We start from the raw sequence: 26,339 nt of genomic DNA, 5'->3' as shown, positions 1-26,339 counted from the left end.
TGTGGATTTGACACTAATAGGCTGTGACAGATGTTGATCACTGGTACACAGTGAGAGATGTGGAATTGACACTTGTATGCAGTGACAGATGTTGATAAGTAGTACAGAAGTAGATGGCCACTGGTGCACCGTGACAGATGTGGATCACTGGTGCAGATGTGAATTTTACACTGGTACACCATGACAGATGTGGATCACTGGTACACTGTGACAGATGTGGATCACTGGCACAGTTGTTGACTTTTACACTGGTACACTGTGACAGATGTGGATCTTACACTGGTACACTGTGACAGATGTGGATCACTGTGACATGTGGAATTTACACTGGTATGCCGTGACAGATGTGGGTCACTGGTACAGATGTGGATGACCACTGGTACACTGACAGATGTGGATAGCTGGCACTGTGACAGATGTGGATAGCTGGCACTGTGACAGATGTTGATCATGGGTACTGTGACATATGTGGATAGCTGGTACTGTGACAGATGTGGATCACTGCCACTGTGACAGATGTGGATCACAGATGTGGATCACTGGTGCTGTGACAGGGTGAAGTCTAGGTGATGTGTGTTTTTCTAACTCACAGATCGGCTCTGCTTCTCCTCACTAGTGGGCTCTGTGTGAGGAGAGCCAGAGCCGTTCAACTGAATGGCGGCTTTGTTGACATCATGTGATCAAAAGGGCCAATTAGTTAGCCTTTCTGCCGAGTGGCGTTGTGCTGTGTCCAGGGGACACAGGCACACCGAGAGCACGTAGCTGCGCGGCCATGTTTTGAAGGACGTTCAGGAATATACACTCAGAACGGCGAAACTCCCACCTGGTCATTTATGTGCAGTGGCCAAGTTGATTAAAAAAAGTGGTTAAAAAAAAAATAAAAAATTGCACTATATTTGAAAAATCATGCAGTGTTTTGTGATATGTCAACAGTTTATTCATGCAAGAGATTTACTGCTAGGTCAACTTTAAAAAAATTACTATTATGTCCATTTTATTACACCAGCAGTATTTTAGGTTGCTTATCCACGAATCAAAAAATTTTGGTTTACTTAATGAAATGTACATAGGTTTAAGCTCTTTCCACCCTCGGATCACTCAGTTCTCGGGTCCACTCTGAGCATACTCAGTCACTGGAGCACCAGACTGTGGAGGGGGTGGGAGTGACTGGCTCAGGCTCTGAGCAGTGCGCTGAGAGGTAGAGCCAGCTGCCGGTCAGGCTTATGGGTGGAAGTGGAACCCAACATTACTGTTGATCCCTGAAGAGCCTGAATAGGCTCTGTGATGTCAGCTAACAGTGGGCTTTAGCGGCTGAATCTGGGTCATAGGAGTGCAGGGCTAAGTGTACATGTGATCCACAGAAGACATCTGGCCAAAAGAGGTTTGTCCATACTTCTTTAAACTATTTGTTCCCTGGTTGCTAGTCAGGCCAAGATTTTTATTTTTATATTTTTGGTGCAGGAATTGTATGAAAACATGTAAAGAAAGGGTTAAAGACTCACAGAAGATATAAGAAGAAATAAACCACTAACTTTACCCCTGCCTAACTTGCAGAAGCAGTCGTATGACCTTTTATAACATCAAGAGCTTCCATGTCAATAATTTTAACTCATTAACTGAACATTTACTTATATATTTTAGCACTTAGAGGAAAATGTTCTGTGGTCCCACTGAAGTTGTCTGCATTCCTATAACTGAAGGGCTAATTCGGGAGATTGGTGGGTTGTATGTACTGCCATATCAATACATAAAATACAAATATATTCACAGGTATAGTAATCTGAATTTGTTGCATTGTGTTCACTCTTCTCTAAATATCCCCTGTGTACAAATGGACCCCTGCCATCACGTTGTTAAAATGAACAACAAAATTACTTTGTGGGTAAATATATGCCTTTAGCTTTGTGCATCATGTAACATGTATGTCAGATCTTAACTTTGAGATTCAGGTATCCCTTTATTTGCCTAAGAAGTCAGCCCATCCAGTTTTATCCCAGAGTGGATATGGCAAGAATTGCAAATGCTTTCATCTGTGACCTCAAGCTTAATATGTCTCATCTTTGTGGTTTTCCCGTAAAGATAAGTGAGAATCCTGTTTACACAGTTATGGAATTAAGAAGACCTCAATCACAGGTAGCTGCAAGATAATCCTTTATTTTTTTTTTTTTTACTAAATATCCACTAGAGGGTGCTTTGGGAATAGAGAACGAGACTTTTAGTTGGTAACAGAGAAAGAACGCAATGTCTCTAGCTATTTTAGTAGGTTCACATGCTCACTTACAGTGGAGAAAATAATTATTTGATCCCCTGCAGATTTGTACGTTTGCCCACTTACAAAGAAATGAAGGGTCTATAATTTTTATCATAGGTGTATTTTAAATGATAGAGACAGGATATCAACTACAAATCCAGAAAAAAAAACACGATACAAATGTTATAAATTGAGTTGCAGTTCAGTGAGTAAAATAAGTATTTGATCTCCTACCAACCAATAATAATTCTGGCTCCCACACACTGGCTATGTGATCATGTGGTACACAGATTAGTCCTGTCAATTTAACAAGGTGCTCCTAACAACAACTCGTTTTTTGTACAAAAGGCAACTTTCCATAGAATATCTTTCTGTCATTCAAACCTCACCACCATGGGCAAATGACAAAAGACCTGTCAAAGGACATCAGGGACAAGATTGTAGAACTGCAGAAGGCTGGAATGGACTACAAGACCATCAGCAAGAAGCTTGTTGTAAAGGAGACAACTGTTGGAACGATTATTTGCAAATGAAAGAAATACAAAATAACCAATAATCGCCCTCGGTTTGGAGCTCCATGCAAGATTTTGCCTCATGGGTTAAGGATGATCATGAGAAAACTAAGGGATCTGCCCAGACCTACACTAGAGAAGCTTGTGAATGATTTCAAAGCAGTTGGGACCACAGTCAGCAAACAAACCATTTGTAACACAATAAGCTGCCACGGATTGAAATCCTGCAGCACCCATAAGGTCCCATCCTCAAGAAGGCACATGTACAGGCCTATCTGAAGTTTGCCAATGAACATCTAAATGAATCAGAGAAGGACTGGAAGAAAGTGCTGTGGTCAGATGAGAACAAAATTAAGCTCTTTGGCAATAAATCGACTCGCCATGTTTGGAGGAAGAAAAATGCTGACTATGACCCTAAGAACACCATCCCTACAGTCAAGCACGGAGGTGGAAACATTTTGCTTTGGGGCTGTTTCTCTGCTAAAGGTACAGGCCAACTTTGCTGTATTGAGGGGCCAATGGGTGGGGCCATGTATTGGCCTCAGCCAGAACACTGAAGATGGGTTGTGGATGGGTCTTTCAGCATGACAATGACCCAAAATGTACCACCAAGGCGACAAAGGGGTGGCTCAAGAAGACGCACATTAAGGTCATGGCGTGGCCTAGCCAGTCTCCAGACCTTAATCCTATAGAAAATTTATGGAGGGAGCTGAAACTTTGAGTTGCCAAGCAACAGTCAAGAAACCTTAAGAATTTAGAGGAGATCTATAAAGAAGAGTGGACCAAAATCCCCCCTGAGATGTGTGCAAACCATGTTTTGCTTGGGGATCAAATACTTGTTTTACTCACTGAACTGCAACTCAATTTATAACATTAGTATCATGTGTTTTTTCTGGATTTTGTTTGATATTGTGTAATTTAAAATAGATCTATGATAACAATTATAGACCCTTTATTTCTTTATAAGTGGGCAAACTTACAAAATCTGCAGGGGATCAAATAATTATTTTCCCCACAGTACACATACAGCCAAACAGTGAATCATCTAGCTGAAACGTAACAACAATACATAAGATTAACAACAATAAATAAAGCACATACGTAGATATCACCTACAGGATTAATTATTGTTCAAACCAATCATTAGAATGGGAAAAAATACAATGTGAGTGAATTTGATTATAATACGGTAATGGTGCCAGACATGTTGGCTGCACCATATTGAAACTGCTGAACTACTGGGATTATTTCACACTACAATCTCAGAAGGTTTTAGCTTGCAATGTAAAAAAGCAGAAAACTTTCAGTTACAGTCTCTAAAGCAAAAACATCTTTGTAATGAGAGAGGTCAAAGGACAGTGTCCTGATTTTTTGAAAGCACAGAAAGTCCACAACTGCAGGAATTCACAATCTTACAGTGGTGGGTAAAAGGTCATAAAATACAGTAGCAGAAGACCACACTGAGTTCCACCTCCCTGTCAGGTAAGAGCAGGGAAATGAGACTAAAATGGGCATCAGAATCAGTACTGTTAAAAAGTCTTAGGTGTGAATGAAATGCTGTAGATTAAGAATGCTTTTGATAATAGAAATGTTCATATTTTTTTTTATCAATTAACAAAATTGAAAGTAAATGAGCAGAAATCCAAATCAAATCAATATTGGCATGACCACCCTTTGTCTTCATAACAGCATCAATTCTTCTAGGTACACTTGCACACAGATTTTAAAGGAATTTGACAGGTATCCAAATGTCTTGGAGAACTAACCAAAGATATTCTGTGGGTGTAGGCTGCCTCAAGTCCTTCTGTCTCTTCATGTAATCCCAGATGGACTCAGTGATGTTGAGATTATTATTATACGGGATTTATATAGCACCAACAGTTTACGCACCGCTTTACAATATATAGGGGGGTAGTACAATTACAATACAGTTCAAAACAGAAGGAAAAGGGGGGCTCTGTGAGAGCCAAACCATCACTTCCAGGACTCCTTGTTCTTCTTTATACTGAAGATATTTCCTAATGACATTGGCTGCATGTTTGGGGTTGTTGTCCTGCTGCAGAATAAATTTGTGGCCAATCACATGTCTCCCTGTTTTTACGGCATGATGGATATCTGCCTGTATTTCTCAGCATTGAGGACACCAGTGATCCTGACCAAAATTCCAACTCTGCAGGAATACAGCCCCAAACTTGTAAGGAACCCCCACCAGGCTTCACTGTTGGCTGCTGACATTCATTATTGTACTGCTGTCCTGCCCTTTTGTGAATAAACTGCCTTTTGCTACAGCCAGATATTTAGGATTTTGACTTGCCAGTCCAGAGCACAGACTGCCATTTTTCTGAACCCCAGTTCCTATGTTTTCGTGCAAACAAGGCTAAGCAGCTGAACTATTAACACTTTTTAGATGCCATCAATCTCTCTAGGCCTGCTGGATGCTCTGATGACTACGGAGCAGTTGGAAGCTGCTGTTGCATCCTTTTCTAAAGGGAAGACTCCCGGCTGGGTTGGGCTTCCCAATTAAGTTTATGTACAGTATGGAAGAATACCTTTGCCCCTTCTGCTACATCTTTTTAATGTGGCCCTGGTAACTAGTTGTCTCCTTCCGTCTATAATGGAAGTCATTATTGTGGACTTACCTAAGAAAGGAAAAGATTTATTATTTCTGGAATTTTGCAGACCAGTCTAGTTGCTTGCTACAGATATCAACATTTTAGCTAACGTTTTAGCCAATAGGCTAAATAAAGTTATTACATCCATTATTCACCCAGACCAAACTGGTTTAATGCCCAACTCTTCAACTGCCGTGAATATAAGATGCACTTTTTTAAATATCCAAACTCCTGGAGACAATTCGACAAATAGAGCAATGCTGTCTTTAGATACTGCCAAGGCTTTGACAGCATAGAGTGGAGTCACATATGTGAGGTGCTTAAGCGTTTTAGCTTTGATAATATCTGACACTTTTTGTGGCTGGTTGTAATAATCTTTTAAAAATGATATGGAAGTCTCAGCTAATGTTCATCTACACAATTCTCCTTGCTGGATTCCGCACTAATACTTTAAAGAATTCACTATGATTTTTTGGAACCTGATATGGTGTAACAAGCCTGCCAGAATCAAATATGAATTCTTACAAAACCCAAAACGACCAAGTGGCGATATCGGCACAAAATCCTTGGCTATGTTTTTTGGTGGCCCGACTTGAACATCTCACAGGTTGGGAAAGTCGTAGCCTGCACGCATCTTCCTATAATATACTTTATTCTATGTTGGCCTTGGATTCCACTATCCCACCTTTCAATCTATCTACCCTGCATTTTATCTGATAAGTAAGGTCTGGCAATGCACTAAAAAAATATTAGGCATTTTAGGCTATACTAGATTTACACCGTTATGGTGGAATAGAGCATTTTCGGAAATTTCACAATTTCTACACGATTGCTATCTGAAATGCCTTCTGATTTTGCCGTTCCTTGTAGGCAAAGATGGGAGGCAGAAACGGATGTGGCCCTAAGGTATATATGAGATCAAATATTACAAAATGTACAGATTGTCTCAATATCTGCTACTCATAGAGTGACTCAGCTTTTCATTTTGTATAGGGCTTATCCTACCCTGGATGCTGTTGCATAGGGTAGGCAGGAGAGGAAATTATGAATGAGGAAGATGCGCTCAATCTCCTGGCTCCTTTTATGCATCTCTCCTGACGATGCCCGAGGCTATTTTGGCATTGGCAGGAAGTGTTGTACCTGTGCTCCAGATCCCATTCTATGCCTTCTAGGATATGTAAATTCCAATAGCCTGGATCAGGACCAGGCAGTGGCTCTTATGAGATCTCTTTTTAAAGTGCATAAGCTGAGTTCACCCAACACTCTTACCCTTAGAGACTGGATTCGGGAAACGGATAAACATGTAATGTTAGAAAAATATACTTATGTTCAACATAATGCCTTTCAGAAGTTTAAAAAGTTTTGGAGAAAATAGATGCATCACATTCTAATTTTAATTTCAATCCATAATAAAGGTTGGGTATGTTTTTAGTAGAGGGAGATGGCCTGTCACAGAGAAGTTTTCTTTTATATTATCTGCTCTGAAGGATTTCTGAATATTTTAGAATACTTGCAAATATTTCTGGAAAACTAGATGATGTTGTATCAAATGTACTGATGCTGATACTGTTCATTGAGGCAATTTGACCTTGGTCTTAATGTTTTGGGTTTTGTTTTTTTGTTGTTGCTGTTTTAGTTTTTTGTTGCCTATTTTTCTTTATAAAAAAATTAAAAATAAAATCTGAAGGAAAAATAAAATAAACAATTGAAAAATATATTTTTTAAAGCGTTCCTACTTCACAGCATTTCTACACACACACACCTGTCCTTCTTTTGGAGGTTGTAAGTATTAAGCACTATTAATTCATCAATTTAAATGTTATATTTCCAGGGCAAAACAAACCTTGTCAACCTAACGGCAAAACTGCCCTCGGCATCACTTTCAAGGTACAGTGCAGCAACAAGCCAGAAGACAGTGCCTGTGAAGCAAATAACAGAGGGACATGTATCAGAGAAAGTTCATCCTGAAAAACCTACTTCAGCATCATTACAAATGGAACCCTTTATAACACCTCCTTTGCCATTTCAGAATTCCTACTCGTCTGTAAGGCAGGAAGAACCTGTACAAAGATATGTGCCAATGTTCCACAGAAAAAATGAAGTGAATTCAGGTCATTTCCAACTTACAACACAAGATAAAAGCATGTTCCATTCTTGCATTCCCCATTCTTTAAAAGCGCATAACTCCACAGCTCTAACAGGCAGCTCTGTGATGGTCTTTCCTAAGCCCACCCAACCTTCATTTAGTCAGATTATAGATGCTAAAGCAGATCTATCTTTAAAAAAAAGAATTAATCAGTCTATGATTATGAAAAATCATGGAAGAGAAAAATACTGGACAATAAATGCTACACAGCATCCACATTCAGTTGCTGTTGGAAAACATCAGTTATGTTCTGCTTCCTGTCAAATAGAAGTAAAGCCCAGGCATGTCTCAAATCCAAATGGTGCTGAGCCATTGAAGTTACACACAAATGCCAGTTGTGAAAAAAATTGCATCAAGGAGATACCGGCCAGCATTTCATATAAAAATCAGAATGCTGAGAATGTAAGCCCCAGCAATACAGAATGCATAACTCAAGAAGTCAGCATACAGGTAAGGTTTATCTGCCAAAATTGCTGCTCTATTACAATACTTATCTAAAACTTTGTATAGGCTGAGGAATGATTAAAACAGTTCAGTCTTTTTTTGCATTGTGTGTCACATTGGGGAGATTTATCCTTAATCTCCGCTGTTCACATCCCAGAAGTTGACAATTGAACTCCAAACAGCTGAGATTGTTGGCCAGTGCTTTTCCACCCCAGAGATGAACAGACTTATTTCAAGGCTGCCTAACTCCTGGTATACCCCTGGTGAATTATTGAGGCCACTGTTGTGGCAATGTCTGATTACAGTCTGATTGGGTGTCCCTGAAGAAGGGGAGTCTAGTGCTGCAGAACCAGTTTTATTGCTATGAGCTCCAAGATGTTGATGGGGAGCTTTACCTAACTGGGTGACCAGGTTCCCTGAACTGTGAAAGATTGGAATCATATGTTATCATTTTCCATGTGTGTGAGAAACAGCTTTCCCTTATCAAGGGTTGTTCCTTGCATGGCTAAAGATAATTATAGGGAAGTTGAGACATGGAGTTTTTGTTCCAGGCCAAACGAATGTTGGCTTGGAAAGGCCTAGAGTGCAACCTAGCAAAGGAGACAGCCTTACATGAGGCAACCACGAGATCTAGGACTGTCATGGAGAATCTCACAGAGGGCTGTCTTTTTGATCTTAAGGTCCAAGCATGAAACTTTACAGAAAGAAGCTTGTTTGCCAGAAGGAATATTTTGTCTGGACCATGTTTAGGACAGCCTTTTTCAACCAGGGTGCCCTCTGGATTTTCAGAGTTGACTTGGGAAAATGCGAAAAAATTGCCATAACCTGCCACAAAATTGTCAACAAGCCAATAGTGGATCAAGCCTGTCTTTTTGTTAAACAAAGCTACTGGTCTTTATTGTGCAGCATTACAGCCTTGGACTCCATGCCGACTGTTATCCTGACAGCCAGTGAGGTCATCACTTGATGCGGAGCATATTTAGCACCTACACAGCATCTTTGTTTGTCCCTCCCTTGCCTGCTCCTCTCTGTCATTACTGGGATCACATTAGCAGAGAGAGGGGAAGAGAAACGCTAATATGCAGCTCTGCCTCCTGTTTTTAGCACCCCCTTTTCCACTTGTTTGAAAGAGGTCTAACTGTGTGAAAAAAGGCCTAAAATTGTGTGTATCTATGAAATGGTAAAAAAAAAAAAAAATAGTACCCAACATTTTTCATAGGTGATGCTTTAAAAACCCTTAGATCAGTTTACATAAATGATAGCCCTAGCAATATTCCTCTCACTCTGGTGTGCACAATGGTACTTAAAGTGTTTGTAAACCCTCACATATACCCAGTGAAGTGAATAGCCTCAGGTGATACACAGAAATAAAACAAATCCTACTACATAAGTTTTACTTGTCTATATGCAGTCATCTGTTTTGTACATCCCTTCAAAAGTGCTAATTTTTAAGTAAAATCCTTCTGCATTTGTCAGTATCACAGAGATGGTGGCACGGAGCTGCAGTTAGAGTTCTGTGAGAGCTGATTGGAGGAAAGCCCCAACCAAAGCACACAGGAGCTGTAAAGCTGTCTGCTGAGCTCGACCCCCAACCCCCCCTCCCAGCTGATAATAGAAGAATGAAGCCCCAGAGAGCAATGGCACTTAGAGCTCTGCAGAGAGACAAGTAAATACTATACAGTCAGGTCCATAAATATTGGGACATGGACACAATTCTAAAATTTTTGGCTCTATACACCACCACAATGGATTTGAAATGAAATGCGCAAGATGTGCTTTAACTGCAGTCTGTCAGCTTTAATTTGAGGGTATTTACATCCAAATCAGGTGAACGGTGTAGGAATTACAACAGTTTGCATATGTACCTCCCACTTGTTAAGGGACCAAAAGTAATGGGACAGAATAATAATCATAAATCAAACTTTCACTTTTTAATACTTGGTTGCAAATCCTTTGCAGTCAATTAGAGCCTGAAGTCTGGAACGCATAGACATCACCAGACGCTGGGTTTCATCCCTGGTGATGCTCTGCCAGGCCTCTACTGCAACTGTCTTCAGTTCCTGCTTGTTCTTGGGGCATTTTCCCTTCAGTTTTGTCTTCAGCAAGTGAAATGCATGCTCAATCGGATTCAGGTCAGGTGATTGACTTGGCCATTGCATAACATTCCACTTCTTTCCCTTAAAAAACTCTTTGGTTGCTTTTGCAGTATGCTTTGGGTCATTGTCCATCTGCACTGTGAAGCAACGTCCAATGAGTTGTGAAGCATTTGGCTGAATATGAGAAGATAATATTGCCCGAAACACTTCAGAATTCATCCTGCTGCTTTTGTCAGCAGTCACATCATCAATAAATACAAGAGAACCAGTTCCATTGGCAGCCATACATGCCCACGCCATGACACTACCATTACCATGCTTCACTGATGAGGTGGTATGCTTAGGATCATGAGCAGTTCCTTTCCTTCTCTGTACTCTTCTCTTCCCATCACTCTGGTACAAGTTGATCTTGGTCTCATCTGTCCATAGGATGTTGTTCCAGAACTGTGAAGGCTTTTTTAGATGTCGTTTGGCAAACTCTAATCTGGCCTTCCTGTTTTTGAGGCTCACCAATGGTTTACATCTTGTGGTGAACCCTCTGTATTCACTCTGGTGAAGTCTTCTCTTGATTGTTGACTTTGACACACATACACCTACCTCCTGGAGAGTGTTCTTGATCTGGCCAACTGTTGTGAAGGGTGTTTTCTTCACCAGGGAAAGAATTCTTCGGTCATCCACCACAGTTGTTTTCCGTGGTCTTCCGGGTCTTTTGGTGTTGCTGAGCTCACCGGTGCGTTCCTTCTTTTTAAGAATGTTCCAAACAGTTGTTTTGGCCACGCCTAATGTTTTTGCTATCTCTCTGATGGGTTTGTTTTGTTTTTTCAGCCTAATGATGGCTTGCTTCACTGATAGTGACAGCTCTTTGGATCTCATCTTGAGAGTTGACAGCAACAGATTCCAAATTCAAATAGCACACTTGAAATGAACTCTGGACCTTTTATCTGCTCATTGTAATTGGGATAATGAGGGAATAACACACACCTGGCCATGGAACAGCTGAGAATCCAATTGTCCCATTACTTTTGGTCCCTTACAAAGTGGGAGGTACATATGCAAACTGTTGTAATTCCTATACCGTTCACCTGATTTGGATGTAAATACCCTCACATTAAAGCTGACAGTCTGCAGGTAAAGCACATCTTGTTTGTTTCATTTCAAATCCATTGTGGTAGTGTATAGAGCCAAAAATGTTAGAATTGTTTCGATGTCCCAATATTTATGGACCTGACTGTATATATCTGTGCTTTGTTCAGATGACTGAGGATTACAACCACTTTAATATACAGTATGTTGCACAATTGCCACTCAAACATGCATGCATGCCCTACATGGGCATTTGTAAGTGCATATACATTGGGGTGTTGCTAAGCTGTGCATTTCTGAGCTCATTTATTGCAGAGGAAATTGGAGAACAGATGTGCTTTGATGTCCTCCTGCTTGCTATCCTGTGTCCCAGGCTCACAGGAGGAGTGGGAGAATGGGAACCACAGAGTAGTAATGGGAAGGCAAATGTGTTTATCTGTAATAGTGATCAAGAGACTCTACAGCTATTGCAAACATGGGTTTATTTTAATTCTTTCTTTGCCATGATGTGTTCTTGCCAGTGGAAGGGGTAAAGTGACCCTATCATTATGATCACAGTTTTGATCTAAAGCCACCCCATAAAACATAAGCATGTACCTTTCCACCCGGCCTGTATGTTAAAACTCCACTACATTGTGATCACTACAGAATTTATGAGCAGACAGATGGAAACACAGTGTGCAGCGAGGAACAGGTATTAGACACACCTGGAAGTGGTGGATACCTGCAGCTGGGGGGGATCAGCCACACAATGGAATTTTAACACACAAACCAACGCAAAGGTAAATAAACATGCTCTTCTTTTACAAGGTGGCTTTGGATCAAGTTCATAATCCTAATGAGACCCCTATTAAAAATTGTTGATGGTTGCTGTTTGTTTCACTGTAACAACCGCTTCTTCAGATTGTTAAACTCAAGTACATATAAGATACATAGGTAATATAATACACAATAAGCAATCAATACATTAGCTGGCCCATAGGAAAAAAAGATGGATGAACAACAAAACAAAAAAAAATAATTAAAAGTATAAAAAACACATAGTGCACATGCGCATGGAGCTGGAAGCGGACATGTTCTGACCACGCTCCGCACGACCTTCCTAAGCTACAATTAGCTATTTGGGGTGCAGGAGGAAGCCCACTAAAGGTGCCGGCAGCTGGGGGAGGTCACGATGCACCGGAGGACAGTGGGAGCGGCTAAAAAGAAGCCACCACAGCAGACACGCTTGGTGTGCCAGTCCCGCTCCCATTCACAGTGATCCCTAGCAGCCAAGGTGGCTCTGGTCCAGAAGCCTGCAGCACAAGGCAGCCCCACCAGGGAGAACACGATGTGGGACCCCTTCTCTTCACAGTCCCAGGATGAGCAACAGCCGCCATCCCCAAGTGTGAACTAACAACAATTCTCTCCTTCCTCTGCATCCCTTGGTTGGGAAATTGACTGTGCAATATCTTCCCCTGCTTCCTCTGCGGGCAAAAACATGGCCGAGCTGGCTGAACTAGCCTTGAGTCAGACCAGCTCTGTTGCAGACCAATCACCTATATCTCCTGTTGCTTACTCTGGAGATGCAGTACTTATTGCTAGATTTTCTGCTCTCCTACAATAAGAACTATCTAAAGCCTGTGCCATTATCACAACAGATATCAAGAATGACTTTTAGATCATAAGAGAACGCTTAGATTCCATTGAGTCCAAGGTGGATGGCACAGTGAAAAGTATAAACCAAAATACCAACATGATCTCTCTGCAAGAGCAGCTCGACCAAGCAAATGCAAATGTTGAAGATTTAGAGAATAAGTCCCATCGCTACAGATTTTGTATTCGGGGACTGCCTGAGACATGTCATGGACCTGGAACCAGCTATACATACATTAATACAGGATCTTGTCCCTGACACCAACTGAAACTGGATCGCTTTCATCAGGCTCTGACGGCTCCTAGAACTGATGTTCTACCTAGATATGTGATCGTCAAACCACATTTTTATAGGCTCAATGAGAAAATCATGGTAGCTGCCAGAACCAGAGGGGATATTACCCTATTGTGTCATGCCGACCAAATATTTGCCGATATATCTCAGTTGACCATCCAAAAGAGACATTCCCTAAAGCCCCTACTAACTCACCTGATGAACTGTCAAACTGGGCCTTTCCATTTCACCTCTCCTTTGCTTACAAAAGGAAGACGCTCTCCTTTACTAACTTCCAAGATGGAGAAGGAGTAATGCTGGGACTTGGTTTGATATCCCGAAATTCCCCTTCCGGAAAGACCTCGGCCTCACCACCTAGATCAGTTTCACCACTATGGAACCAACATAAGCGATCAGCTACAAGGAAATCTCCGTGGATTACCTGAAGATGCTTGAGACTGCTCTCCCTATGATCCACCTCTTGATTGCAAGACAAATCTGGTAGCCTTTGGCATCCTTACTCTTTTTTCTTGAATTGAACACTTGACAGGTACTACAAACCCCTTTGCGGACTCTTCCCCCCCCCCCCCCCTTTTTTTTCTTTTTCTTTCAGTTTTTTTCTTTTTTCTCCTCTTCCCCTAACTCCCCCCATCACTGTAAGTTTGCAGATTGCATTAGCTGACTCTGGCCCTGGATATTCTGGGCTGCATAACTACTACATGGCATATTGCCTAAAATTGTAGATAAATTGTTTGATTACTGTTTTTGTTTTTTTTTACTGTTATGCACTGTTATACTTCCATCTGTTGCGCCTGTCCACAAGCGGGCATTGACTGTATTGTTTCTTGTGTTTGATGCTTCTATTCTTTTTCCTCCTTTAGTTCTTTCTCTATTTTGGTGTGCTCTCTTCTCTCTCACTGCTGGGTCTGGGAAGTGGTTGGGTCCCCCAGTGGGGGTCCAATGGATTCCTTTAACATGCGAGTACACAAGTGTCAAGCCACTCATTATGGTGAGCAGGAAAATTAATGAACATGTGGTTACTTACATCTCTTATTATTCCCCCAGTACTGGTCAGATTGCATTTTTTCAAGATATGCTTGCAGTCTTGATGCCTCATGTTATCCTTGGAGGAGATAGCAAGACTCCCCTGGACCAAATTTTGGATAAATCTAATTCCCTTAAGACGGAACTTAAATATACTCCCAGGCAAAACACAAAATTAGCTCTCTTATTACATATCCACAATCTGGTTGATGTCTGGAGATATACTCATTGTCAGCACCTGTGATAGTGAGCTTTTATTGGTTCTCAACTTGGGGTTCCCCAGGGCGCGGAGTCTAATCCCCAGCCTGCTTGTTCACCAGAGCCCCTGATGGTGGGGATGGACCTGCAGCAAGCTGGGACCAGGTCGCAGCCCCCAGGTACACCCAGCTGAGGTTGAGGAGACCGCTCGCGGGAACAGAGTATAAAGGGAGGCAACAAACGGAATCTGAAAGGCAAGCCGAGGTCAGGACAGGTGGAAAACAAGCAAGGTCAGAGAATGAAGCCGGGGTCGGTACACGAGTAGTCAATATAGGATTCAGACAGTAGTAACACACGGGAGCTCCAACAACTAGAAAGTTGCTCAGGCAAAGTGGCCTAGTCTGAGCACGTCTTATATAGACAGGCAAGCAAGGAGGCAGGCCAGGAAGTGATTGAAGGGAAGGAAATAAAACCTAGAGGACAGCAGATGACGCCCATAGATGAGCACAAACACATGAGAAGGGATCAGGAACAGGACTGCAACAAGAAGGTAAGAACACAAACAAGAAACTGCAGGTTAACTTGTGACACTCATCCCACCACCAGGGACTATACTTTTTATTCACATGTCCACAAAACCTATTCCAGAATTGACCGTTTATTCACTTTGTCTTCCTGACTCCCATTTGTCACGTCCTCACAAATTGTAACTACTTCCTGGTCCGAAGTAGTAGTCAGCTCCTGATGACGTCATACAACGAAACGTGTAGGGCAAGGGTTGACAGCACCACTTTTGTCTCTTGAAAGGGAATACAGAGGATTGCAGTGTCCTAGGATTTTTAAAATGCCATTCACATACTTTACATGTAAGTGCAATAGTGAAATAATCCTAATATTCAGGGCATCCCCTGTGGAGACAGTATACATAAATGTGCTTTTTTTGCGGATGACCTCTTACTGTTGCTCACTTTGCCTATCACATTAATCCCCAATTTGTATCCAATTTGTATGCAGATTTGCGGACTTTCATCTTAATTTCAGGCCTTAGAGTAAATCACGCAAAGTTGTTAGCATTCAACCTGATGCTTGATGCCCACACTGTGGATACTTTACAATAGACTTCTCCTTTCAAATGGCAATCTGGCACTCTCCCCTACATGGGCATTGTATTCACCCCCTCATTAGACACCCTGTACCAGAAAAATATAGAAATATAGAAAATTATCAGGAGACTTTGATAGATGGGCATCCAATCCCCCTTCTTGATTTAGAGCCCTACCTGTTTACAGCCCTACCTATTGTAATTAACCTGTCTGACCTGACTCTCTTTCAAAGGAAATTGCTGAAGTTTTTGTAGCACCTTTGCTGGGAAATCTTGCATTCACCCCGGGACTCAACTTGCATACTTTTGAACGATGGACCAAAAAGGGCTTCCTCCAAATTGCAGATTTATGTGATCATAAGGGAGCTGTGTCCAACCAATTTTTATCGGACCAACATTAGCTCCCTTCAACAGCAATATATCAATATACTCAAATAGCACACTTCTTGGTGACCCCTAGGCAAACGGTTGATCTGACCACTTCCACCCCAATGGAACACGTATGCAAGAATTACGACAATCGTAGTAGATTTAGTTCTAAAATCTATACCCTGCTACACTCTGATTCTTCTAAATTGCCTTACATGGAAAAATGGAAGTGTTTTTTCAATACCTCTTTAATAGAGGCAAACGATAAAGTTTTTTAAGATGGCATATGGTACCTGTAAGAATAGCGTCCTGTGTTCCAGATGCCTCCCCCCTATGTTTTAGTGGCTGTGGTCAAGAAAGAACAGTGTTCCGCCCAAAAGTGAGGCGGTTCTGGATTCGCACATGTAACTTTGTCTAGAGGGACAGTTGATAGCCTTTATCTTTACAGCAGCTAGCATCTCAATTGTGAGATCTTGGAAGTCTCCCACGATCCCATTTCATCTTTTGAAGACTAGGTTGACATGGATCATGACAAATGAACACCTGTCAGCGATCCTACATAACAAAATGGCCCTCTTTGAGAAAACTTGGGACCCATGGATCAGATACCTCACGGATTCCCAGTGACTCAGAGAATTCTCTTACTTCTGGTCTTGGATGAGGGTGCACCTCCTTCCCCTTTTCTTCTCTCCTCTTTCTCTCCTTTCTTTCTCCTTTACTTTGCTTCAGCTCTTCTTTTTGGTTTATTCTAGTTTTTCCCCTTTTTTTAGGGGATGAGCTCTCATACACTCTATGAGGCACACTAATAATGTGTGGCTCCATGGCAGGCAACAGGCGATATAATAGGGGTGTCCAGGAGGAGGACCTGTTGCACGCCATCAGAGCCATTTGGGTTTGGGGCGTAACAACTATGGAATAAAGTAGCCTTTCCTTGGGCACAGCAGCAAAACAGCACGTTTGTTTGTTTATTCTCCTCATATAGTCAACTTGTTTTATTAACCACTTGCCCTCCTGAGGATTTACCCCCCTTCTTGACCAGGCCTCTTTTTGCTACTCGGCGCTGCACTAATTCAACTGATAATTGCGCGGTCATGCACCCAAACAAAATTTACATCCTCTTTTTCATACAAATAGAGCTTTCTTTTGGTGGTATTTGATCACCTGTGCGCTTTTTATTTTTAACGCTATAAACAAAAAAAGACCAAAAATTTTGAAGAAAAACATTTTTTACTTTCAGCTATAAAAAATATATAGTAAACTCAAAGTTAGTTATAAATTTAGGCCAAAATGTACTCTGCTACATGTTTTTGGTAAAAAAAAATCCCAATAAGTGTATATTGATTGCATTGTGTGAAAGTTATAGCGTCTACAAACTATGGTATAGATACTGCAATTTACGCCATTTTTTTGCTATACAGCGCTGCCCTAGTTTAACAGACAATTGCGCAGTCATGCAATACGGTACATAAATGAAATTTATGTCCTTTTTTTCACACAAATAGAGCTTTCTTTTGGTGGTATTTGATCACCTGTGCACTTTTTATTTTTGGTGCTATAACCAGAAAAATTTTGAGGAAAAAAATTTTTTTTGAAAAAAACAATATTTTCTCATTTCGGTCGTAAAAAATATCAAAATAATTTCGTCATAAATTTAGGCCAAAATGTATTCTGCTACATGTTTTTGGTTAAAAAAATCCTAATAAGTGTATATTAATTTCATTGTGAAAATTATAGCGTCTACAAAATATGGTATAGATAATGGAATTTACACAGCTTTTACTTTCTGACTGCTCATCACATTTCTTGAGGTGCTAAAATACCAGGATAGTACAAACACCCTCAAATTACCCCTTTTCGGAAAGTAGACACCCTAAGCTATCTGCCGAGAGGCATATTGAGTCCATGGAAGATTTATTTTTTTTCCACAAGTTTCTGGAAAAAGACAAAACACCTTTTTTTTTTTTTCTCTTTTTTTTTTTACACAAAGTTGTCATTTAAATGACACACAAGCCATGGGTATATGTGGAATTACACCCCAAAATACATTCTGCTACTTCTACCAAGTATGGGGATACCACATGTGTGAGACATTTTGGGAGCCTAGCCAAATACAGGAGCCTGAAATCCAATGACCACTTTGAAAGCCTGAAGGTGCATAACTTCCTCATTACACTTCCTCACTACCTATCACAGTTTCGAAGGCCCTGACATGCCAGGATAGCACCAAACCCCCCCAAATGACCCCTTTCTTGAAAGTAGACACCCCAAGGAATTTAAAAAGGGGCATGGTGAGTATTTTGCAGATCTAAATTTTTCTCACAAGGTTTTGAAATTTAAAAAAAGAATAGAAAAATTATGTTTTTGTTTTTTTTCTTCATTTTCCAAAAACTTGTGGAAACAAATGAGATCTGCAAAATACTTGCCGTGCTTTTTATCAAATTCCTTGGAGTGTCTACTTTCCAAAAAGGGGTCATTTGGGGGGGTTAGGTGCTATCCTGGCATTTCAGGGCCTCCGAAACTGTGATAGGTAGTCTGGAAGTGTAATGAGGAAATAAAGCCCTTTGAAAGCCTGAAGGTGCTTATTGGATTTTGGGGTCCTGTGCTTGGCTAGACTGCCAAAACTTCTCACATGTGGTACCCCCATACTCGGGAGAAGTAGCAGAATGTATTTTGGGGAGTAATTCCACATATACCCATGGCATTTGTTAGCAGTAAATCATTTAAGTAACAATTTTGTGTAAAAAAATATATTTTTTTTTGTCATTTTCCAAAAACTTGTGGTAAAAAAATAAATTCTTCTATTGATTCAACATGCCTCTCAGCAAATAGTTTGGGGTGTCTACTTTCCAAAAAGGGGTCATTTTGGAGGGTGGGGGCATTCTGTGCCCAGCATTAGAGGTTTATGCCAAACATCACTCACTATTCTAACTACCTGAAGACAAAGTCTTTTCTGACACGTTTTTGTTCACATGAAAAAAATCAGTATTTTTTGCTAGGAAATTATTTTAAACCCCCAAAACATTTTATATTTTTTTAAAGCAGACACCCTAGTGAATAAAATGGTGGGTACTAAAATGTTTTATATCACATAGTACTCACGCAGCGATTTTTCAACAGCAAATTTAAAAAAAAAAATACACTTTTTTTACTTTTAATGCACAAAAACACAATATATTGGCCAATTATTTTGTAAAATATAAAAGATAATGGTATGCCGAGTAAATAGATACCAAACATGACATGCTTTAAAACTGCTCATGCCCCGTGCAATGGTGACAAACTGCATACATTTTTAATATCCATAGGCAACGCTTTAAAAGCCATTAAAAGCTACCATTTTAGATTTACAGAGGAGGTTTAGTGTTAGAATTACTGCCCTTGATCTGACGTTCACGGCAATATCTCACATGCATGGTGCAACTGCTGTTTACATACTGGGAGGGGCGATTTTTTTTTTCTCTTTTTTTTGTTATTTTGATTCTTTTTTATTATTTTTACATTTGTACCTTTCATTTTTTTTCTTTTGATCACTTTTAATGCTATAATAGGGAATGCAAATATCCCCTAAAACTTCAATGGGCATTGTCATAGATTCTTTTTTGAGAAATCTGGGGTCTATCAGGCTCTAGATATCTCCTCTGCCCTTACATTATCTAATCAAACCAAAATCGGTGTGATCAGATGCTTTCCCAATTTACAAATGGCGCTGTTTATATCCTGCGAAACTGAAGTGATGAAATGCTTGTAGCTTCCGAATTATTAGATTATAGAGATGATTGGCACCACTCTGGTCTCCAATCAGCTCTATGGTCAGCTGGCAGAAATACTGGCTGCATTCTCAGGTTCCCCCCGATGGCATGAGACTGCCCGAGAAGGCCGTGGAAGGCAGCGGGGGAGGGGGGGGCATCATCGCCCGCTGCTTGTAAAAGCAATCCTGCAGCTAATTAGCCACTAGGATTGCTTTTACATGAAAGCCAATTGCTGGCTGAAATAAACTATACCAGGATGATGCAGCTGTAGGCATCATCCTGGTTTAACCATTCAAAGTCCAGTGATGTAACAGTATGTCGCTGGTCCTTGTTGGGTATATATACTATGTTCTTTTTTTTTTTTGTATGCAGCCTGTGGACTGAATGACAAAAATGAGAAGAAATCTCTGCCAAAGTGTGTGGTATGCCCACCATTAGAATTTACTGCCCTGCATCCACCCACTTCTAATGGTGGGCTCACATTAGGTCACACTTTGCCACAAGCGTCAGTTCCAAGATTGAACAAATGTCTAAATAGTGGCACGCTTGAATAAAAATTGTCCACGTATAAGTGGTAACCCGTATGGAAAAAGGATGACACCAAGTCCCAAACTATCTTGCCACTGCTCCCCATGTAGCCTGAGCATCCAGGGGGCTCCACGTGACTATCTTTTCCCTCGTAAATCCAAAACTTATAAGTATAGCCTGTTGTCCTCTCACAGGTCTTCTACATCTTGACCCCATATCTGGCACGCTTGCAGGGGAGAAATTGTTTGAATGCAAGGCGGCCAGAAAAATTAATGAGAGACTCATCAACGCAGATGTTTTGCTGGGGAGTATAGACATCTGCAAATTTTTGGTTAAGGTGATTTGCGAGGGGCTGAATTTTGTAGAGCCGGTCAAATTCAGGGTTACCCGAGGATGACAGAGTGTATTGTCGTTGAAATGCATAAAACACATTATACTGTCATATCTATGCCTGGCCATAGCAGCAGAGAACACGGGCATATGATGAATCGGGTCTGTGGACCAATACAACCTAATTAATTTCTTTCAGTAATGCTCATGTTGAGGGTTAGGCCCAAAAAAAATGTAAATTCGAAAACCGTAATGAGTTTCCATGCGACTGGTCTGGCAAGGTTTGAATTTGGGTTGGCGGTGATAAATTTTTGTGCATATAAATTGCTTTGATCCACAATCAACGCATACAGATATTCCGTGAAAAACAGCTCCAAAAATCAAGGAGGTATGTGAAAGACCAAGATGTACTAGACCGCTGGTACTCGCCAGTTTACCAAAAGGTAGAGCGGCACTAGTACTGGCACTCTGCTGCATATGAGAGTCATCAAAATTTACTGGCAAGTGCTAACAGAGATCAGGCCTGATTCTGCGAACACTGCGGTTTTGTGTGCAATGTATCAAGTGACAGTGACCTACTGACACTGCACTTGCTGGGGGAGAAGGGGGGGGAAGTTTATGGGGCTAAACGCAGGTGCCGGGGCTGATTCCACTAACGCTGCATTTTTGGGGACGCTATACTAATGTAAATACTGGTATAGTGCTGATCTGATCAAAAATATTGACCCATTCAGACATTATACTAGCAATGGAGGTTTATTGTACATGAGAGTGCTCCTGGCAATCAAGGGGTTAAATGTGATGACTGGTGTACTGACAGGCAATCTGACGCTATCTGGGAGGGGCGTGAAAACCACGGGAGCACGAATCATGTGTATATATATACTGTATATATATATGTATATATATAATGTGATTTTGCGCACCTATGCCGCCCTGTAGTAGTATTTCTGCTATAGGGCAGTCAGGAAGCAGTTACAGAAGCGGTTTGTGTTACGTTGCTGCGTTACTTTAACTGACAATTGCGCAGTCATGCAACACTGCACCCAAATTAAATTTACATCCTTTTTTTCCCCACAAATTGAGCTTTCTTTTGGTGGTATTTGATCGCCTGTGCGTTTTTTATTTTTTGCGCTATAAAAAAAAAGGCTGACAATTTTGAGAAAAAAAACCCCAATATTTTGGACTTTTTGCTATAAAACATGTCCAGTAAAAAAATGTAAAAATCAAATTTAGTCATAAATTTCTGCCAAAATGTATTCTGCGACATGTCTTTGCTAAAAGAAATCCCAATACGTGTAAATTAATTGGTTTACGTGAAAGTTATAGCATTTACAAATGGCGGGAAAGATACTCGGATAAAGTCTTCTCTCAGATTCAGCGTGCTCTGAACTGACAGATAGCAGAGCTGCAATGTAAACACTGCAGCCGTGCTATCTGTCAGTGATAACGTGTAATCGACGGCACTCGGCGGGAAATGACCCGCCGGGAGCCGGTGATGGACACACGATGGACGGGTAGGGCAGGCACGCGCCCCCTACCTGTTTTGCACAGCGACATTAAAAGATGGTGCTGTGCGTACAGGTGCCGCCCTGCCGCAGTAAAAACACTGCGGCGGGTCGGCAAGCAGTTAAACATGATGGAGGTATGCTCCAATATATTGGATTTTTTTTTAATACTTCAGGAATTTTATAGTTGTGTTTTTCTTTGTCTATTACACCGTAATGTGCCTGGATGTGTATGCTGTTGGAATTATGTTCTTTTCATCCCATATGTTATGGATATTTTTGTACTTTCTTGGAAAAACAATAAATAACATTGGAAATTCAAAACACTTACAAAACCAAAAAGATATATACCAGGATGTAATCACTTCCATCAAGGCTGTAGGGAGGCATGCAGCAGAGACCATTGATGGGCATGATTTCACCAATTCTCTAGAGCCAAACATACACTATATTGCCAAAAGTATTGGGACTCCTGCCTTTCCACGCACATGAACTTTAATGGCATCCCAGTCTTAGTCCGTAGGATTCAATATTGAGTTGACCCAACCTTTGCAGCTATAACAGCTTCAACTCTTCTGGGAAGGTTGTCCACAAGGTTTAGGAGTGTGTCTATGGGAATGTTTGACAATTCTTCCAGAAGCGCATTTGTGAGGTCAGGCACTGATGTCGGACGAGGCCTGACTCGCAGTCCCCACTCTAAATCATCCCAAAGGTATTCTATCAGGTTGAAATCAGGACTGTGCAGGCCAGTCAAGTTCCTCCACTCCAAACTTGCTCATCCATATCTTTGTGGACCTTGCTTTGTGCTATGTTGGAACAGGAAGGAGCCATCCCCAAACTATTCCCACAAAGTTGGGAGCATGATATTGTACAAAATGTCTTTGTATGCTGACGCCTTAAGAATTCCCTTCATTGGAACTAAGGAGCCAAGCCCAACCCCTGAAAAACCCCACACCATAATCCCCCCTCCACCAAACTTTACACTTGGCACAATGCGGTCAGGCAAGTACCGTTCTCCTGGCAACCGTCAAACCCAGTAATGTCCATTGGATTGCCAGACAGAAAAGCATGATTCATCACTCCAGAGAACATGTCTCCACTGCTCTGGAATCCAGTGGTGGCATGCTTTACACCACTGCATCCAATGCTTTGCATTGCACTTGGTGATCTAAGGCTTGGATGCAGCTGCTCAGCCATGGAAACCCACTCCATGAAGCCCTCTACACACTGTTGTTGTGCTAATCTGAAGGCCACACAAAGTTTGGAAGTCTTTAGCTATTGACTCTGCAGACAGTTGGCGACTGCTGCGCACTGTGTGCTTCAGCATGCGCTGACCCCACTCTATCACTTTTGCATGGCCTTCCACTTCGTGGCTGAGTTGCTGTTGTTACCAGTTGCTTCCACTTTGTTATAATACCACTAACAGTTGACCGTGGAATATTTAATAGCAAGGAAATTTTACGGATGGACTTATTGCACAGGTGGCAACCTATCACAGCACCACACTTGAATTCACTGAGCTCCTTAAAGCAACCCATTCTTTCAAAAATGTTTGTAGAAGCAGCTTGCATGCCTAGGTACTTTATTTTATACACCTTTTGTCATAAAGGTGATTGAAACACCTGAATCCAATAATTTGGAGGTGTGCGCCAATACTTTTGGCAATATAGTGTTTGAAATGGCCTCTCTGAGAAAATCAAGCAAGACACAAAGAAAAGAAAAAGTACTCAGTACCATACCATATATCACTAACAATGGATATGCCATAGTACCATAAGGATCTAAAATGTCACTACAGTCTGTGTCAGCTACCACTTCTAGTGTAGTACGTCAGTAAAAGCCCACAGCTGCCTTGATGCATGTTTTGCCAGAGATAGAGAGAAAGAAGTCCCATCTGACGTGCCCATTTTATACTCCCTGGGCCTCCCAAGGATCCACCCATAAATATCCAAATTCAAAACACCTACCAGTAAAATACTCCATAGCCATGCAGAGGCTGGAAGAAGGGGGAGACCCTTTCCCCCATGGAGGGCTTGCTCACAGATGTCACAGAAACCACTGATTGGTCAATTATCATCACAAGGGCATTACCCTTTCCCAATCCCCACCCTTATACCATGTGGACCAAACAAACCTATATTAAAAGATGGCCACCACGCCGGAAATTGCATCACCGCATACACCACGTAGAGGTCAATATAGAAGCAGAGTATTTTCACAAATAACAATGGCCAGACATAAAGAGGGGGCAACAAAGGTTTCCACCACAAGCCCACATATAGTATCCAAAAGGGACACAGTCCACACAGAAGTAAGCCATCCTGGGCAAAAATAACCAAACATAAGGCAAAAAAACCAAAAACCATAAACAATAACAACAAAAAAGAGGGAGAAAAAAAACAGTTATTTGTTAATATTGATCTCCATCACCTCCCAACCTAACATTAGATATTTCATTGGTTGATTATCTCTACTCATGGAGATACAGATGCATCATTATAGAAAAAAAACAATCTCATGATGTCTCTGTCAAAAATGGAGTAAAATTAATGGAATCATTTAATCAAGGGGGTTGGTATCCAATCTGTAGATCTACCTGCCTCCATTTGTAGTATGCGTTGGTCAAAATCACCCACAGGAATGTGTGGCTGTATTCGGACCAAGGCAAAAAAACTGTAGTGAGTCCATTTGGTAAGCATGTCGTTCAGCAAAATGTCGCTAATAGGACTTTCCAGATTACCTCACTTAATACGTGCTACATGATCTTTAATGCATTGCCAGAATTTTCTACGTGTCTTACCCACATAGAAAGCATGACAGGCACATGCTAGTAGGTATATTACCCCTACTATATCACAATTGACAAAATGTTTTGAATTAAATTTGACACATCTTGGCAATATGCTATTCTTAGTCACCTGTTTGTGTCTACAGAAAGCAGTTGCCACATTTGAAAATCCCCTTAGGTCTTGTTCTACATGGATCTTTCATCCTATCAAAATGGCTTTGCACCAAGGTATCTCTTAGAGAGTGTCCCCATTTAAAAGTCAGGCGTGGATAGTTATTCATAAAATGTTTAATGATTTTGTCATATATCAAAAGGTGCCAATGTTTCTGCAGAATGTCTCTGACTGCCTCACTTGTAAATTAGTTCTAATTTTTACTTTTTCTTGTGGATGTTCATCTTGGAATAAAAGAAGTTCCCGAGGACTTGCTTTAGATTTTTGGTATGCTCACTTGAGGGATTTCTTAGTGTATCCATATCTGAGGAACCTTTCTTGCACCAATTGAGCTTGTATTTCAAAATCTGATTCACCAGAACAATTTCTACGTACTCGTAAATACTGACTTAATGGAATGCCCCTAATCGGATGTGCAACAAAGAGTTCCCTGCAGTATCTTTTCTGAAGAGGTCAGTGGAAATATTACCATCCAAATGTTTGTGAATAGTTAGATCCAAGAAAGGTAAAGATGTTTGATGAAAATTCAGAGTGAACTGAAGGTTCCACTCATTAGTGTTCAAACAATGAGCAAACTCAATCAGTAAATCTTTAGACCCTGTCCATAATATCAATATATCATCAATATATATGGTGGAGGTACTGCATCATCACATTGGAACCAAAAATAAACCACTCCCCCCATTACAGGTTAGCATAAGATGGGCACAAGTAGTCCCCACGGCTACCCCCTTGCACCTAGAGGTCATGGGGGAGGCCAAAAATAAAGGTATCGTGTCAAAATGAATTCCAACAATTCCAAGATAAAAATATAAAGGCATTAAATGGATAGTATTCTCTACTTTTTTCCCCTCAAGAAGGTCTCTACTGCATGCATACCTCTTTCATGGGAAGTAAATGAATAAAGCCATTCAACATCAATAGATGCCAGTATTGTACGTTGGTCCACAGCCAATCCCTCCAAGATGGTTAATAAGTGAATCGTATCTTTCAAATAAGTTGGTAAACTTCCCACATGAGGACGAAGGAGATCATCCACAATCTGACTAGCTCTAGATGTGAGATTGTTAATCCCAGACACGATTGGGCGGCCTTGGGGATTTATTATTTTTTTGTGGGTTTTAGGCAACGTATAAAATGTCGGTGTAATTGGATGTGTAATATTCTGAAAATCTCGGGTATCTTTAAAAATGGATTGTGCATATATATATATATATATATATATATACATATATATATATATATATATACAGTATATATATATGCCTTATCGATGATTTTGAAAAAAGAATCTTGAAATAATGCACTAGAAATGGGTCTATACTATGACTTGTTTTTCAACATTTTCAAAATTTTCTTACACAGAGAGACATATTGTTCTTAAATCATAAGGACTACGCTTCCCCCTCTTATCGGAGGGCTTGATTACCATATCATGACGTTTCTACAAATTCAATAAGGCTTTTGAATTCACCCTTAGTAAGATTAAACTGTACAT

The 26,339-nt window shown here is 40.8% G+C and overlaps 1 protein-coding gene across 1 annotated transcript in view; it reads left to right on the top strand.

The window, feature by feature from the left end:
- CUNH18orf63 (chromosome unknown C18orf63 homolog) overlaps window positions 1-26,339 on the top strand; it is a 158,949-nt gene that overhangs the window by 127,951 nt on the left and 4,659 nt on the right. Inside the window, exons 11-12 of the mRNA XM_089682380.1 lie at window positions 1,950-2,133; window positions 7,207-7,971. Coding sequence (XP_089538506.1) covers window positions 1,950-2,133; window positions 7,207-7,971 — 949 coding nt within the window. The remainder of the gene's footprint in view (window positions 1-1,949; window positions 2,134-7,206; window positions 7,972-26,339) is intronic.

This window comes from Staurois parvus, unplaced genomic scaffold, assembly GCF_062004578.1.
Source record: "Staurois parvus isolate SC_StPar_1 unplaced genomic scaffold, SC_StPar_1.0 ptg000287l, whole genome shotgun sequence".
NCBI lineage: Eukaryota > Metazoa > Chordata > Amphibia > Anura > Ranidae > Staurois > Staurois parvus.
This window is presented reverse-complemented; position numbering and strand designations above follow the sequence as displayed.